General features: G+C 47.3%; 1 protein-coding gene across 2 annotated transcripts in view; it reads right to left on the bottom strand.

Annotated features, from left to right (window-relative positions):
• LOC139280886 (E3 ubiquitin-protein ligase TRIM33-like) overlaps positions 1-4,139 on the bottom strand; it is a 150,477-nt gene extending 146,338 nt beyond the window's left edge. Inside the window, exon 1 of one of the 2 annotated variants that reach the window (XM_070900672.1) lies at positions 3,548-4,139. In XM_070900672.1, coding sequence (XP_070756773.1) covers positions 3,548-3,818 — 271 coding nt within the window. In that variant the 5' untranslated portion in view covers positions 3,819-4,139. The remainder of the gene's footprint in view (positions 1-3,547) is intronic. The other variant, XM_070900673.1, reaches the window with a different exon arrangement.
• Between the last annotated feature and the right edge of the window lie 14,018 nt (positions 4,140-18,157).

Genomic DNA, 18,157 nt, shown 5'->3' with positions numbered 1-18,157 from the left:
CCAATATGTATAGGCCCAACCTACCCTCGTAAGTCAACCTCCTCATCTCCAGAATCAACCTAGTGAACCTTCTCTGAACAGCCTCCAATGCAAGTATATCCTTCCTTAAGTACGAGACTTACAACACAGAATCGGGCCATTCAGCCCAACAGGTCCATGTCAGTGTTTATGCTCCACACGAGCCTCCTCCCACCCCGCTTCATATAACCCCATCAACATATCCTTCTATTCCTTTCTCCCTCGTGTGCTTATCTAGCTTCCCCTTGAATACATCTGTTTATCGCCTCACCTACTCCTTGTGATAGCAAGTTTCACATTCTAACCACTCACTGGATAAAATCGTGGCATGGAATCTTTTACATTCACCGGAGAGGGCTCTGTGTTTAACATCGCATCCAAAAGACAGCACCTGACAGTGCAGCACTCCATTGGTGCTGTACTGGAGTGTCAGCCAAGATTTTCCTGCTCAAGTGTCTGAGGTTGGAGTTAGTGAGGGGGGTGGGGGTGCAGTCTGATAATGTGCCAACCTTCCAGTCCATCCCACCTTCAGCTAAGCCACATCCATTTTGCATAAACTGTCATTTGTCCAATCACAGCATACAGCAATCCTATCTCCTTGACTGCTCAGATCCCCAACAGGCACCGCAGGCTTTCAGGTATATGCAGGGACCTTCCCATTCTGTCTTGTCATGTGCAAAACAATTTTTTTTAATGAAGCTAGGATTGGAAAAAAGGCTCTCCAGTTTTGATTTTGAATAAGTCAGAGAGGCCCATTCCCCAAAACAGGACTGTCCACTGTTCATCACCACTGATGGCAAATGAACAGGGCCAGCTCCCCCAGCTAGAATCAGTGCCGAGCACCCTCCCAAACTGGGTGGACCCATATTTTACTGCTATCTGTAATGCCGCCATTTCTCAGCCTGGTTTGCTCTCATCATCATAGGCAGTCCCTCGGAATCGAGGAAGTCTTGCTTCCACTCATTTTTAGAGTCCTTAGGTGGCTGAACAGTTCAATACGAGAGCCACAGTCCCTGTCACAGGTGGGACAGACAGTCGTTGAGGGAAAGGGAGGGTGGGACTGGTTTGCCGCATGCACTTTCCGCTGCCTGGGCTTGATTTCTGCATGCTCTTGGCGATGAGACTCTAGGTACTCAGCGCCCTCCCAGATGTACTTCCTCCATGGATAGAAGCCCCACCATTCAGTCAACAGTGGTCATATGTGAAATAGCCCCTTGAAATGCATGTGTTTCACATTTCAGGTTATTTATATAAAAAGTGACAAATGGGCCAAGACTTCCTCCTGGAGGGGGAAGGGTTTTTTTTTAAATTTAAAAAAAGGAGCAAATCTTTGCCCTTCTTAATTGCAACTGGGTTGCTATGGCTGCTCCAAGACAATTAATTGCCATTGAGTTCCCCAACAACCACTTCAAACTGGATCTGGCTGGTGCCAGCCGCCTGTGACCGGTTCCAGCCGCCTGGAGTGACTCACCGCATCTACCACTCAAAGGTTTCCCGTGGGGGGAGGAGGAAGCTGCGAGAGAAACGCTAACTGATAAGGTTTTTGTAAATTGTAAGTGGCAGGGCAGCACTCTCTAACATTTCTACAGCGGTGCTCTGCAATTGTGTTTTCAATTTGTGTTTATATATAAAAAGGGGCTCAACTTGAAATGGGAGATGCTGTGCACCCCTGCGAGCCGGGTGCAAGCGGCACATTCCTGCCTGCTTGTTGCAATGTGGCTGAGCAAGCGGTGGGACAATGTAGCAAATAACTGCTACACACAGCACCTCTTCCCCAGTGCCACTAAACCCAGCACTGACATAGGACACACACACTGCTACACACAGCACCTCTTCCCCAGTGCCCACTAAACCCAACAGCAACATATATATGTACACACAGCACCTCTTCCCCAGTGCCACTAAACCCCAACATATATATGTACACACCCAGTTACACACAGCACCAACATATATATGTACACAGTTAGTAACTGCTACACACAGCACCTCTTCCCTAGTGCCACTAAACCCCAACACCAACATATATATGTACACACACAGTTACTGAGAGCAGCAACAGCCAGGTTACCTGTCTGTCCGAAATGGGTGTGCGCTGAATTGTCACTTTCAACTACATTGCACATAGTCTCTTAAACCACAATGCTATTTAGCCGCCTGTTTTATTAAAAAAATTTCGGTGGAGATGTTACAGGCAATCGAATATTCCTATATCTATCTGGGCATCATTTTATATAAACATTTTTTTAAGTTATACACCTTGACTTGCTGTTTTTATTGGCCAAGTTGACGCAAGTTACTTTAATTTCAGTTGTTGATGTAGCTGATCAGATGCTGTGTGCCACAATGATTTGTGTTACTGCATTGGAGGTTAACGTGAGATAACTGCACAACTCAAATAGGATTTATAAAAAAGGTCCATCTCCCAATCAATTTAAATAAAAAAAACATTTAAATAAAATCGTGCTAGTTACGTTATTTCCTGATCAACTGCGACGACCGTCTATCATGTAGGACTTTTGAATTAGGATTAATGAAATTGATTTGAATTTTTGCTTTTTAAAGAAATTAATGTTAATAAACTGGAGAGAAACACGGTTCAGATCTTTAGATTTCTCTCCCAAGACTTCACCTGAGAGATGGTCAGTCCCACAAAGACCCTCTTTGTTATCTGGTGGCCAGAATATATTTGAGCCCTTGATTGCGATGCCAGCGAGAGACCTTTTGTTAAATATTTCATCAGTTACCGTTTATGTAAAACTTTAACTAAAATCCTGTCGGGCATTAGGCAAAATGAAACGGGCCCTTCAGCCGTAGTAAATACACTACACCAAAGGCGAGAGAAAATGCGAGTCTTATGAACAAGCGAGCAAGCTCTTCAAAGGAAAATATAGAAAGGTGAGAACGTGCTAACTGACTCAACTCACACACGTCGTACAGTGCAAGATGGGAACTCTCTTGTTTTGCAAAATTATAAATTATATGTTCCGCTTCTCCAATAAATGGTGAATGACTATTAAAGATAAGACCTGTATTTGCATTGAATAAATTATGCCGTTTGCAAAGCAGCGGTTTGGTCATCGATTAGTTGTGGTTTGAATTCATATAAACGAACAGGAACTGGGGGATACTTGAGACAGTGGACTGAAAATGTCAGATGGTAAACGTTCCCCATTAGTTCCTATTGCTGCAAGTAACATTCTCATTCACCAGCATAGATAGCACCACTGTTACTCTGGGATACGAGAGCTATAAAAGCATTTCTGCATTATGCAAACAGCTTGGACCTGAATCACTATTATCTGTAATAACAATGTTAAAATATATGTGCATAGTGAATTAATAATTCCAAAAAAGAGAGTTAGAGGGACGCCAAGTCTGACAAAGGGTGGGACACTAGGCCCAGTGCAAGCCTTGGGTGTGTGTGTGCATTGGAGCTTGATAATCCGTGCATTCCGCAAGATCCAAGTGTGCAAGAGCGGTGCGATACAGTGTTGTTCCTGGCCCTCGCCCTTCCCCATATACTCACTTTGCTGGTGCTGGAGAGAGGAGGAATCTGCCAGGCTGGCCGCGGTGGCTGCCCCCGGCAGCACCAAGTGCCTCTGAGGCTCGGGGAGGCACTTCTTGCAGAAGGAGTGCAGACATGGCAGCAGTTTGGGATCGCGACTTTGGAAATTCTGTTTGCAGACGGCGCACGTCTCCAGCAGGTTGAGCTGGACTCCCTCCGCCTTGTCCCCTTGTTCCCTACTCTCCGCTTCGTTTCCTGTGTTCAGCCCGGGCTCCTGTGGAGTCTCTGCCATCTCCCGAGTGCAGTTTCAGGCTATAATTCCCCTTGTAATTCCCATCCGCCTTGTTGTTCGTGGTGTGTTAGGGCTGGGTTGTTCTTTTTTAATCTATCCCTATATGTGGCCAAGTTGTTGCAGAGGTAAGCGCTTAACGACTATGGGGTTGAGGGCGTTCTGATTGAGGCTGCTGTCAAATGTAGGAAATGCTCCATCTCCCGGGCGCAGGCCGCCAGTGAGAAGCACCGGATCCATATTCATCACAGCGCGTCACTGAGCGCTACATTAATATTAATGACCGACATCAACAGGCAAAGGACACCCTTCCTTCTTTCTGAAAAAAACTATTGCCTCCTTAACCATTCCGCAATCATGTACTCTATACCGGCAAAATGCCGTGTTTTCTCAGCTCTGTGCTGATCTCAGCCAGTAAGGAGGCGGGGCTTACTTATTGGCCTCAGTGCACAGGGATAGGGAATGGGTTGCCCAGAGATAGGTTAGGGTTTGTCACTCCTCCATACCCATCATCATCATAGGTGGTCCCTCGAAACAGAATGACTTGCTTCCATGCCAAAAAAGGATGAGTTCACAGGTGTTTCAAATGAAGGACCCGAACTACAACTCTTTTGTTGTGAACAATTGAATCAAGTGCCCCCTGATTTAAAGGGGGGGGGGGGGACACACCAAACACTTTCAAACAAATGCCCCCTTTTTTTTTGTTTTTTGGTTTTTTTTTGAGGGCACTAAAAACACAAATTATACAAGTGCCCCCTAGCTAAAAGGGGGGGGGGGAGTGGCACTGAAACATAGAAACATAGAAAATAGGTGCAGGAGTAGGCCATACGGCCCTTCAAGCCTGCACCACCATTCAAGAAAATTATGGCTGATCATTCCCTCGGTACCCCTTTTCTGCTTTCTCTCCATACCCCTTGATCCCTTTAGCCATAAGGGCTGTATCTAATTTCCTCTTGAATATATCCAATGAACTGGCATCAACAACTCTCTGCAGCAGGGAATTCCACAGGTTAACAACTCTGAGTGAAGAAGTTTCTCCTCATCTCAGTCCTAAATGGCTTACCCCTTATCCTTAGACTATGTCCCCTGGTTCTGGACTTCCCCAACATCGGGAACATTCTTCCTGCATCTAACCTGTCCAGTCCCGTCAGAATTTTATATGTTTTTATGAGATTCCCCTCGCATCCTTTTAAACTCCAGTGAATACAGGCCCAGTCGATCCAGTCTCGCCTCATATGTCAGTCCTGCCATCCCAGGAATTAGTCTGGTGAACCTTCGCTGCACTCCCTCAATAGCAAGAACATCCTTCCTCAGATTAGGAGACCAAAACCGGCACAATAAACAAATAAAACTTTAGACAAAAAACATCAAATTAAAATTTGATGCCAGGGGTGATGATGCACTCCAGTCCCTCTGGCGCCCACCTCTCACCAACAGCTCGACAACTATTTTAGTTTAAGACAATTAAATCAAGTAAAGGGGGAAAGGGGGGAAGGGAGGGGGGCCCACTCCAAAAAAAAACTTTTCAAGTGCCCCCTTTTCTTTTGTTTTTTGTGAGGGCACTGAAACACAAATTATACAAGTGCCCCCTGGCTAAAAGGGAGGACCCAAACTACATCCTCAAGGGTGGAAGATGCCTGTGCCTGGATTTTTTTAACGTGTAGTGGCCATTGCACACTAGCCACCACACGGTCTTGACAGAGCTAGGTCTTGGTCCAGTCCAGCTCTGCTGCACGGACCTAGTGCGTACACATATCGCAATGTGGGCTGGTCTGTGCTGCCCCTGGGCCCCTGGGCCCTCTTCTGGGCCCCGATCACGTCCCTCGAGTCTCTCGCCGCTCCTTCACCCCAATATTGACTGACTCCCTGCTGCAAAGTGCACATGTGGACGTTAGGGGAGGATAGGAAGGATTGGGCTCAGTGGTGAAGCCCTCTGCAGTTGAATAGTCACATTTTACAGCACAGGAGGAGGAGGTCATTTGGCTCGTTGTGCCTGTGCCGATTCATTCAACTATGCCGACTGTTCAGTTAGTCCCACTCCCCTGCTTTTTTCCCATGGCCTTGCAAATTTTTCCTTTTCAAGTATATATCCAATTTCCTTTTGAAAGTTATTGTTGAATCTGCTTCCACCACCCTTTCAGGCAGTGCATTCCAGATTATAATAACTCACTACATAAAAGATATCCTCCTCATCTCCACTCTCATTCTTTTGCCAATTATCTTGCATTTGTGTCCTCTAGTTAGTGAGGGGGGTGGGGGGGAGGGGGGATAGCAAAAACAACACTTGCATTTATATAGCATCTTTAACTTAGAAAAATGTCCCAAGGTGACTAAAAGCTTAGTCAAAGAAGTAGGTTTTAAGGAAGGTATTATAAAAGGAGAGGCGGAGAAGTAAAGAGGTTTCAGAAGGGAGTTCCAGAGCGTAGGGCCTAGCTGAAGGCACTACTGCCAATCGAGGGGCGAAGGGAGTAGAGGATGCACAAGAGACCAGAGTTGGAGGAACGCAGAGTTCTCGGAGGGTTGTAGGGCTGAAGAAGGTTACAGAGATAGGGAGGGGCGAGGCCATGGAGAGATTTAAACATGAGGATGAGAGTTTTAAATTGGAGGCGGTGGGATCAGATGCCAGTGTAGGTCACAGAGCACAGGGGTGATGAGTGAACGGAACTTTGTGCGGGTTAAGAAACAGCAACAATTGGATGAGCTGAAGTTCATGGAGAGTGGAGGATGGGAGGCCGGCCAGGAAAGCATTGGAATAGTTGAGTCTGGAAATGACAAAGGCATGGATGAGAGTTTCAGCAGCAGTTGGGCTGAAGTTATGGAGGTGGAAGTAGGCAGTCTTTGTGATCTAGAGGTCATGGGGGTCAGAAGCTTAGCGCCCAGGTCAAATAAGATACTGAGGTTACGGAAAGTTGTCTTCAAACTGAGACAATGGCCAGAGCGGGGGATGGCATTAATGGCAAGGGTATGGAGTTTGTAGCGGTGCCCAGAGACAATGGCTTCAGTCTTCTCAATGTTTAACTGGAGAAAGTTATGACTCATCCAGGACTGGATATCGGACAAGTAGGCTGACACCACAAAGATAGTGGAGGGCGAGAGAGAGAGAGAGAAAGAGAGGCAGTGGTGAAGTAGAGCTGGGTGCTGCCAGCATAAATGTGGAACATGATATTGGCCCGGATTTTGCAGTTAGCGGCGAAGGAATGTTGTTGGGCGTTCATTAAAGAAAGAAAGACTTGCATTTATATTGCGCCTTTCACGACCACCGGACGTCTCAAAGTGCTTTACAGCCAATGAAGTTCTTTTGGAGTGTAGTCACTGTTGTAATGTAGGAAATGCAGCAGCCCATTTGCGCAGAGGAAGCTCCCACAAACAGCAATGTGATAATGACCAGATAATCTGTTTTTTGTTATGTTGATTGAGGGATAAATATTGGCCCAGGACACCAGGGAAAACTCCCCTGCTCTTCTTCCAAAAGTGCCATGGGATCTTTTATGTCCATCTGAGAGAGCAGACGGGGTAAGTTTAACGTCTCATCCGAAAGACGGCACCTCCGACAGTGCAGCACTCCCTCAGTCCTGCACTGGAGTGTCAGCCTAGATTTTTGTGCTCAAGTTCCTGCAGTGGGACTTGAACCCACAACCTTCTGATTCTGCCCACTGCTTCACCACTGCCTCTCTCTCTGTCTCTCTCAAACCCTCCACTGTCTTTGTGGTGTCAGCCTGCTGGTCTGATATCCGGTCCTGGAAGAGTCACAATTTTCTCCAGTTAAACATCGAGAAGACTGAAGCCACTGTCTTTGGGCCCTGCCATAAACTCTATACCCTTGCTATTAATTTAATTCCCCACTCTGGCCACTGTCTCAACATCTTATTGACCTGGGCGCTGAGCTTCTGCCCCCCATGACCTCTACATCACAATTTCGAGATCCTTTTCAGCATGGCACCCTCTACAGGGGGTCTTTGTCGTGTGTGAGCTGGTAAAGCAACAACGTGTCTCCTCAACCAACCAGATTGAAGAATCCTCACTGAGACACTCAGGCTGTGAAATTCGGCCCGGTAGCGCTAGCTGAAAAGGCCAGTTTGGGTGAAAAAATGGTGGCCCCCTACTTCCGGCACTGAACGCGGCGGCGCCATTTTTGGGTAGGTCAACAGCGTTGCCGTTGCCTGCGTTTGCTGCAGATATAGAAATTAGTCAGATCATGATGTCAAACAGCGTGTAATGCTGAATTGATGCACAACCAGCTATTTTTGTATGTCGTCGCTTTTAACACCCGCTCCAAAGCACGCACAGCAGAACATGCGTTCAGCTGTACTATGGGCCCCCTATCAGCACTTCTTAAGGGTTGTTCAGCCCGACTGCCGGACTCTCTTCCGCGGTTACATCCAAGCCAGGGTGCCCCTGGAGATGGAGCACGCGAAGTCCACCGGTACGCTCATGGCCTTCCGCGAGAGGTAGACACCGGAGGGACTGGAGTGCATCATCACCCCCGGCAACCAAATTTTAATTTGAACCATTATTGTTAAAAGTACATTTGTTCAATTTGTCGGTTTTAGTGCCCCTTTAATAAGGGGGCACTTGATCTTTTGTTTCACTAAAAAAAATTAGCACTTCTTAACGGGACACACAACTTTCAGTTAAGTTTCTATTTTTGCTTTTGTACTGGTTTCATTACATTTTATTTGAGTACCGGGTTTAGTATAAGACATTTAAATGGTTGTTAAAGTCTGAAGGGAGTGCAGGGAGTGCTGCTGGACATGTGTAAGGCTTTGGTGCTTAAAGGAAGGCCTCTGAGAACACCACACGCTCCCAGTCCTGAGGGCTCTAGTTGGGCTGCAGCATGACATGGAGATGGAGCAGAGGCAGCTGCTCGCAGAGAGAAGAGGAAGAAGCAGAAGAGGAAGAAGCAGAAGAATAAAAAGCAGAAGAGGAGGAAGCAGAACCAGTGAACACAACCCCAATTCCCCTTTCAACATTTGTCGAACACCTTACCTTCCCTCTGTTACTGACCACCAACATCCTCTTGGCCACAACGCTGAAATAAATGCCACCACAAAGCAAACTCACCAATCCAACTTTACCCATATATGCATTTAATATTAAATCAGAAAATCAACTAATCACCCTTATGCATTCCCTTAGTGAGTGTCTTGCATGTGCCTTTGCCTATTTTAGTGCTCTGATGCAGTGCTGCCTCAGTGGCTGCAGCATGGCTAGTGGAAGTTTACTGACTTTCAGTGGGGGACACTGCAGATGGCCTTGCAGGATGACCTTGAGGAGTTGGTGGCTGGGAGTGTGAAATCGAGTGATGGTGTTTCTTCTTCACACTCTTCTCCCTCTTCTTGGTCAACCACTGGCTGGGCAGGTTAGATTTCTTGGGTGTGTGAAATGAGGAAGGCATAAGGGTGGAGTTGTGGTGAGGGGAGGGGGTAAAGCAAGAGGCGCATGCTTACACCCTGTGCAGCTTGTAAATCAGAAGATATTGTGGGCTGAGGAGGAAGTGGGATGTGAGAAGGAGGATAACATATGATGATACCAACCACTAGACTAATTCCTAAGCATCTTAGTTATTATTATATCTGTAATGCACTTATGAATGACTCCACGAGGCAATGTGTTGTACTTAAACTGTAGTGACCTTGGTCCTTTATTCGTAACTCCAGATTGAGGCACAAGCATGGTGGGCAGCCTTTTAGACTGGGCCCTGCACACCTATGCAGGTGACCCTCAGGTCTCCCTCCGCAGTGCCCTCTGGTGGACAGCCTCTGCCGCAGGGGCAGGAAACCCTGGTCTCCACCAGTTGCACCCTCTAGTGGTGCCAGCATAGTACATACACAGTGTAAACCTTATTGATAGTACATCAGGTAACAAGTCTCCATCTTATGCAACTATACAGTGACTACACAGAGAGTATATCTGTAGTCTGCATATATAACAGTTATCAAGATAGGCTGAAAGAGTTGAGACGCTACACTTTAGAGAAGCGTAGACTTAGGGGGGGTCTGATTGAGGTTTATAAGATAATGAATGGAAGAGATTGTGTTCCAATTGACAGTTTGTTCCAATTACATGGGTTAGGGCGGTCCAGGGGTCACAAATTTAAAAGCAAAATACTGCGGATGCTGGAAATTTGAAATAAAAACAGAAAATGCTCAGCAGGTCAGGCAGCATCTGTGGATTTGTGATCCTTGACACCCGAAAGGAAGAAAAAAACATTTTTGTTAAAGTGCCAGATGAGGCGAAAGATGAAATGGAACCGCGGACCAGGACAGCTTTGAGATAGAGTGAGTCGGTGCTGCTGAAGAGAGAGGTGGACAGCATGCATGTGGTGGTGCATGCCGTTCAGTATGGATCTCCGGATGGTTCGAGAAATGCTGAATATCTTGGAGATATCTGTAATCCTGGGTGGATACGAAACATGAAGGGTGGAATTTCAGTTAAAAACCACGTGGAATAAGTCGAAGCTGGAAGCAGTTTCTGAGGAAAGAGATGTGGCCGTGAAAGTGAGTTTCCCTGATCAAACACAAGAAGGTTGTGGTAGGGTTGTTGTTCCATGATCACACATGAGAAAGGAAACAGAAAGCAATGAAGGTGAACAAGGTAAAAGAGACAAACGGAAATCTCGTCAGAGAGAAGAGCAGAACTTCTTCAAAGTGGGCATTTCTGGAAGAGAAGTGGTTTGAACTAAACATGAATACAAAAGCAAAATACTTTGAATGTTCAAAATCTGAAATAACAGCAGAAAAGGCAGGAAATACTCAGCATGTTGCCTGACCTGCTGAGTATTTCCAGCATTCTCTGTTTTCATGTTACAAATTTAAGTTGTATAGGGCCAGATCTAGGTTAGATGTCCCAGAGAATAGTGGATCACTAGAACAGGCTGCCATCTCCTGTGGAGGATGCTGATTCACTGCATTCCTTCAAGCGAGAGCTGAACCTGTTTCTGGCTGGGACGGTGATCACTTCTTACAGAAGGTAGGTACTGCATAGAATTCAGGGCCACAGTGATCTCCAGGACTGGTTTTGCTCGCCTAGATAGGTCGGAGAGGAATTTCCCATTTTTTCCCCCCAAATTGGCCTGGGTTTTTTATCTGGCTTTTCGCTTCTCCCAGGAGATCACGTGGTTTTGGGCGAGGTGGACAGTGTATACATTGTGATACACAAGGTATTGCAATTGTGTGGGACAGGTTGAATGGACCGGAGGATCTTTACCTGTCCATCATTGTTTGTATGTTCGTATTCTTTCAGCCCCACTGCTGGCCATGCCCCTGCCAAGAATGGCCAGCACCACCTCCTCCTTATTGAGCGCCCACCAATCACGACGTCTTGCTAAACAGTCGATACAGGTTTGCAGAGTCGGTAACTGAGGACTCCTTAAAGGGATGAGGAAGCGCTTCGCTCGGAGGTTACAATCAGTGCAACGTTTACACACAGCTCGGTGCGTGAGCTTCCGAGTTTGCAGCAGCAGGCAGGCATCACAGTACAGGTTGAAAACAAGAGGTTTTGAAAACTTTAATGGGTGCATTACAATGCCGCGCCTTTAAGACTCAGCTTTTCCCGGGATCTGACTCAGAGTTCCGTGCATGTGCAATGGGTCTGCAAAATGTACTGACCAAACTTTCATTATCGCTCCCCCCCACCCACACAGCTCTGATTTATCGCCTCTGTCAGCTCTTCAACCAATTCTGACCAATTTCTGGGTGGAAGGTGCAAACTTTTTCAAGACGCTAAAAGTACCGCTCCACCTGGAATAACGCCATACAAGACACGGGACTAAATTTCTCCCCCCAGAAGTTTGTATCCGATTTATTCCATAATACTGGTGAGTGCTGACAGCCTCGGTTTTAATTCTGCCACAAAATCTAGGCCATTGTGTTTTCGGGTGATGTCGCAGAGGGGTAGCGTGTGGATGATAAATCCAGAGGTATCAGTGCTGTGGTGGAACGAGAAGCCAGTACTGGAGAAGCTCTGCCTATCACTGGATAGGTAAGAGTAGAAGCAGGCGAGTGCAGTCCTACTGAGCTCGACTTCGGAGGAGAGGTGTTGGAGGAGAATGGTGGGGTCAACCGTGTCAAAGGTTCGTGAGAGGTCGAGAAGGACAAAGAGAGGATAGTCACAGAGGATAAACTGACAGGAAGAAACATTTTATAAAAGGAAGCAATTCTAGTAAATTAATAATTAACAGGTGGGACAACAGGAAAATAAATCATGTTGGATCTATAACATGAATTACAGAACAACTCTTTTTTCCAGGACTTTATGCTGGTTTGCATATCACAGCAGCTGCAGATTTTGCTGATACAGTAAGTATGTTGATGCAGTTTTAGATAGTGATACAGGCTCAGGATCAGTATGTTGTGTTGGCAGTTTAATATGTAATCATCAGTGACAGTGGGGGGGTCAAAGAACCTCTTCACTGGGTAGGGCCATGGGGTAGTACACTGCCCTTTCACCTCAGGGTTAGAATCCAGTCCACAATGACAATCTCTTTCTGACAGCTGAAAGGGGCCTCAGCAGCCATTTTATGCATTCTCAACCCTGTAGGCATTGGTCCGTAGCACAACAACTACTCACAGCTCAACACTAATTGGCACTAGGCTTGAATTCTCACTCAGAAATAGCACAAAGGATGATCATTGTAGAGAAGGGAAATCCCACACAGATTCAGTGGGGGGTAGTTTGCTGCTTGTGATGAAGGCACATTATTGAGTCAGTGTACATTACTGCGCTATACTGACATAACCCAAACTCAACCCACTTAATTACAGTGGAACCTCAAGTATTTGCTCTCCAATTATCCACACTCTCGAGTCTGCAAAATCCTTTATGAAAATCAAGGCTTAGTTTTGCATTATCCAGCGGAAATCTGGTTAAGCATTGTTTATTGATTTCCTCAGTTTCTGATTGAACAGGTTAAGCAATTGTTTCTTGTGCAGTTCTAGGTAGCATTAGTATCCATGTAACTGTTACTTAGCATTAGGATCAGGAGACTAGCAGGAGTCCAGATTTCGGGTCAGGAGACCAGCAGAAGTCAGGGCTTCGAGTCAGGAGCCCAGTAGAAGTCAGGGCTTTGAGTCAGGAGCCCAGCAGAAGTCTGGGTTTCGGGTCAGGAGCCCAGCAAAAGTCAGGACTTCAAGTCAGGAGCCCAGCAGAAGTCAGGGCTTTGAGTCAGGAGCCCAGCAGAAGTCAGGGCTTCGAGTCAGGAGCCCAGCAGGAGTCGGGCCTTCAGGGCAAGGGACTAGTTGAAGTCAGAGAAGAGGGTGATGATAGTGATTTTGAAAGTGAGGGGTCTCATGGATGAGATGAATTTGTAGAGATTAGGGGAAAATTGAGAAACTAGAGAGAGCTCCCAAAACCCTGTTAGAAGTGAGGGGGCAGGGGAGAAGGGTTTTAGGAGGTGTACTACATTGGAGAAAAGAAGATGGGGGTTAACTTTGCTCTCCAGGATGAGTGGAGAATAGTGAGTGATTTTGGCAGAGAGCTGTTCGGCCTAATAGAGCTTAATGTGGTCCAGCCAGATCTGCAGTTGGATGGTGAAGACAATTGTGTGCCTGAAGCACTCAAGTTTGAGTCTCATAGGAATTGTTCGGGCAAAATAGGCGGGGTGGGTCTAGCAGGAGGAATGATTGGAACGGGAAACTATTAAGGTTTGACTGGAGAAAGGGGCATCAAAGGTGAGCAGCTGTAAAGAGACAATAACAAATGGAGCGCCAGACTGTCGGTAGTTGGGAGTTGAGAATATGGTTGTAAGCAACTTGGGGAACAGTTATTTTTCCAAAGATTGGATACAGAAACAAGTGGAGTTAAAGGAAAATAAGGAATACGGATGGTGAGGGATACAAGAAAGTGGTCAGAGATAGCCTTGAGCACAGGAGTGGAGAGGTCATGGGAAATGGTACGGTTGAGAGATGGGCGTAAACACGTGTAAGGGTGTTTACATGGAGGAATAGATTTAGGGAGGACTGGGAATAGTGAATATAGAGGAGAGAGAATGAGGAGCTGAGATGGAGATTGAAATCACCAAGGATTAGGAGTCGTTCAGTACAGAGGCTGAGGGAGGTATCTCTCACAGAACCTGAGACTGAGGCTTGGAGTGAAGGGCTGGAGCAGTAAACAAGAATTTTTAAAGAGTAGAGCAGGCTGAGGTGCTTGAAGGAGAAAGTGTCAGAGGAGTAGGGGAGACACTATGATATGCCTTGGTGATAAAGGCCACTCCGTCATTGCTGTGGTTTGGGTGGGGCAGGTGATGGAAAGTTTAGCCGAGCGAGGAGACTTTGGTAATTGGAAAGGTGTTGCCAACTCTGGGCAGAGTCTTCAAATAGTGCTATGGGATCTTTTACCCGAGAGGGCAGATATGGCCTTGGTTCAATGTCTCATCCAAAAGACGGCACTTCTGACAGTGCAGCATTCCCTCATACTGCACTGGAGTGTCAGTTTAGATTTTGTGCTCAAGCCTCTGGAGTGGGATTTGAACTCACAATCTTCTGACTCAGAAGTCAGAGTGCTACCCACTGAGCCACAGTTGACACCTACTCATTAAGGCAGGTGAGGGGATCACACACCATTGGGAGAAGGTGTTATGTATGTAACTATGTAATACTTGCCACCAGAGGGCGCGGCTGTTAGAGCGCTAATGGTCACCTGCACACACATGCAGGGCCAGTATAAAAGGTTGGCTGCCATGTTGTTTAGGCACTCTGGAGTTGTAATAAAGAAGACTAAGGTCACACTAAGTTTAGCTCACAGTACTCAGCCTTGTGGAGTTCTTCTATACACAACAATTGGCGACGAGTAACAGAATACGAATCTTCACCCAACCATGGCTGCCGCTGGAATATTAGAGAGATTTGTAGAGGGTGATGATTGGGAAGCCTTCGTCGAGCATCTTGACCAGTACTTCGTGGCCAACGAACTGGAAGGAGACACTAATGCGGCCAAGCGCAGGGCAGTTCTCCTCACTGTCTGTGGGCCTAAAATATACTGCCTCATCAAGAATCTGCTCACACCAACAAAACCAACAGAGAAGGAATATACAGAGTTTTGCACGCTGGTTTGGGACCACCTCAAGCCGAAGGAGCGTATCCTCATGGCCAGATATAGTTTTTACATGCAACATCGCTCCAGGAGCCAGGACGTGGCGGATTATGTCACTGACCTGAGACGCCTCGCGGGACCCTGTGATTTTGGAGCTGCGCTGGGGGAAATGCTGTGGGACTTTTCCGTGCTGGGCATCAGCCACGAGATCATTCTTCGAAAGCTGCTGGCTGCCGAAACCTTAGAACTGAGCAGGGCCATCACGATCGCTCAGGCATGCATGGCCAAGGACAATAACACCAAACAGATATCTTCTCAACATCGAAGTTCACCGGCAAGTACTGTGCATAAAATGACGTCGCTAGCAGGCCGAACTGCATATGGCAGGGCCTATACGTCTGCGGCTGCAAGACCTGTGATGACTCAGATTCCGCCATCGGGAGTGAATGTGAATCCATTAGCACCATGTTGGCGCTGCGAGGGTAATCATTGGGCCCATCAATGTTGATTCAAGCACTACGTGTGCAAAGGCTGCACAACCAAGGGCACCTCCAGTGAATGTGCAAATATGCTGCGACATACCATATGGCAGAGGATCATCGATCCGGCGCGGATCACGCAGCACAGGCAACTCAACCCGAGGAAGAAGTGTATGGGGTATATATCTTCACCACCAAGAGCCCTCCTATAATGCTGAAAGTCAAATTAAATGGAGTTCCAGTATCCATGGAGTTGGACACGGATGCGAGTCAGTCAATAATGAGCCAGAAGGCTTTAGAGAAACTGTGGAGCAATAAAGCACAAAGGCCCAAACTGAGCCCGATCTATGCAAAGCTGCGTACCTACACCAAAGAGCTCATACCAGTCACTGGAAGTGTGGCAGTGAAGGTATCGTATGATGGAGCTGTGCATGACCTATCAATGTGGATTGTTCCAGTCAATGGCTGTTCGGCAGAAGCTGGCTAGAAAAGATTAGATGGAATTGGAACTGTTATATATGTATACTATAGATATACTCTCTGTGTAGTCACTGTAAAGTTGTTTAGAGACTTGTTTACCAGCGGTACCATCAACAAGGTTCACACTGGTATACACTATGCTGGCACCACCAGAGGGTGCAACTGGTGGAGGCCCAGGGGTCACCTGCACACCACAGGTACCCAGGTATAAAAGGGAGTCCACCATATGGTATCCTGACTCTGGAGTTATATTAAATGGACTAAGGTCACTACAGTTCAAGTACAATAATTTGCCTCATGGAGTCATTATCAGAGCATCTAAAGACATAACAATTAGTGACGAGTTTACAGAACTCCACGCGAAAATGGCTAACCTTGGACGTTGCAGCAGTTCGCCGATGGGGATGATTGGGACACCTTTGTGGAGAGGCTCGACCATTTCTTCACAGCAAACGACCTGGCAGGCGATGATCCAGCCACGCTGGCTGAGAAGCGCAGAGCTATCCTGCTCACCAGTTGTGGGCCCAGTGTCTATGGCCTCTTCAGGGACTCGCTGGCACCAGCGAAGACAACGACCAAGACGTACGAGGAGCTTGTAACGCTGATCCAAGAAGAAGTCAAGCCCAAAGAGAGCATCCTCACAGCCAGACACCAGTTTTACACCCACCGACGACCCAAAAGCCAGGAAATCGTGAAATATGCTGCAGACCTCAGGAGGCTGGCGGCACCATGTGATTTCAGCAAACACCTCACCGAAGCGCTGCGGGATATCTTTGTCATCAGAATCGGCCACGAGGGTCTTCTTCACAGGCTACTGTCTGTGGATACCACAGTCATACTGCAGAAGGCCACCACCATGAGCCAGGCATTCATGACCTCGACCTGCGGCTCTAGGCTCAGGACTCAAACCCGGCAAGTACTGTACACAGAGTGGTGCCTTTTAGAGGCTGGACTGCAGAACGTGAATCTCCTCAGGGGAGAGAGAACAGGCTCCCGAGTCCCTTAACTCTGAGTCCGTCGAGGAGGACTAATCGGTTAGCACCATGCTGGCGTTGCAAAGGAAATCACTGGGCTCACCAGTGTCGTTTTAAGGACTATGTGTACAAAGGGTGCAGCACAAAGGGCCACCTCCAGCGAATGTGTAAAAGAAATAGGACTCACCATGTTGATGAAGAGTCTGCAGAGGGCCACGAATCCAGCGCGGATTATGAAACGATAGGCAGAGAGGCAGCTCAACCCCACGATGAGGTGTATGGAATGTTTACCTGCACCATAGAATGTCCCCCATTAAGAATGGAAGTCGAGGTAAATGGCATTCCAGTCTTCATGGTAGTGGACACGGGGGCGAGCCAGTCAATAATGAATCAAGAAGCCTTTGAGAGGCTATGGGACAATCAAACTGAACGACCCAAGTTGGTCCCGGTTCAAGTAAAGCTGCTCACCTATACCAATGAACTTATCCCAATCGTTTGTTCAGGTACTCCATGATGGTGCGATGCACAAGTTACCACTGTGGATTGATGCAGGTGATGGACCAATGCTACTCGGAAGAAGATGGATGGAGAAGATCCATTGGAGCTGGGAAGATTTCACCCCTCCAGCGATCGACGTCCCCCGTGCTCAGAGGCAAAGCAAGCCCCCATCTGAGGTTGGATCCGACACCAGAGAGCAGACCAGCACAGCACCCGAGGCACAGACCGCTCAGCACGACTGCGCGGAGGTGATCCAGCTGAGACGATCCGAATGCACCTTCCAGGCTCCAGTGGCAGGACTCCGGAGGAAGAAAATCGGATCCAAAGGTGACGTCCCAGCTTCGGTGGCAAAACCCGGGGAGAAGAGAATTACAGCAGCCGACATCATGGATGGAAGAAAGATTGCGCCCAAACCACGAGGTGAAGCACTGAAGGAAAAGATGGCGGTGGCCAGATCACGAGGTGCAGCGCTGATGGAGCAACATGCAGTACCAAGCGAAAAAGAGGATTGGGGTAAAGATAGCAAGGCTCTCTTAAAGGAGGCCAGCAGCGCACCACACTTAAGGGGACAATTCCACATTCTCACTCAATGTAATAACAACTGTGAGCTAAATGTAAAGCTTGTAATTGATGATCAGAGTTTTATACATGTAACAAGCAAAGAAAAGTCAGGCGATTGCGATCGGAGCTACAATTTATCTACAATAAGCAATGAAACATTGTGCGATGCAGGATTTCAACTATATTCTGATAATGTAGTGGGCAAACACCCATCGGAAGCACACAGGTCCAGCGGGCTACCCGATGCTGTAGCCTGCGCCCGTGGGACCAGAGTGATGCACCACGGTTGTCACAAGCAGCTAAAATAGACAAGCTGCAGAGC

This window comes from Pristiophorus japonicus, chromosome 15 (genome assembly GCF_044704955.1).
Source record: "Pristiophorus japonicus isolate sPriJap1 chromosome 15, sPriJap1.hap1, whole genome shotgun sequence".
Classification (NCBI taxonomy): Eukaryota; Metazoa; Chordata; class Chondrichthyes; family Pristiophoridae; genus Pristiophorus; species Pristiophorus japonicus.
This window is presented reverse-complemented; position numbering and strand designations above follow the sequence as displayed.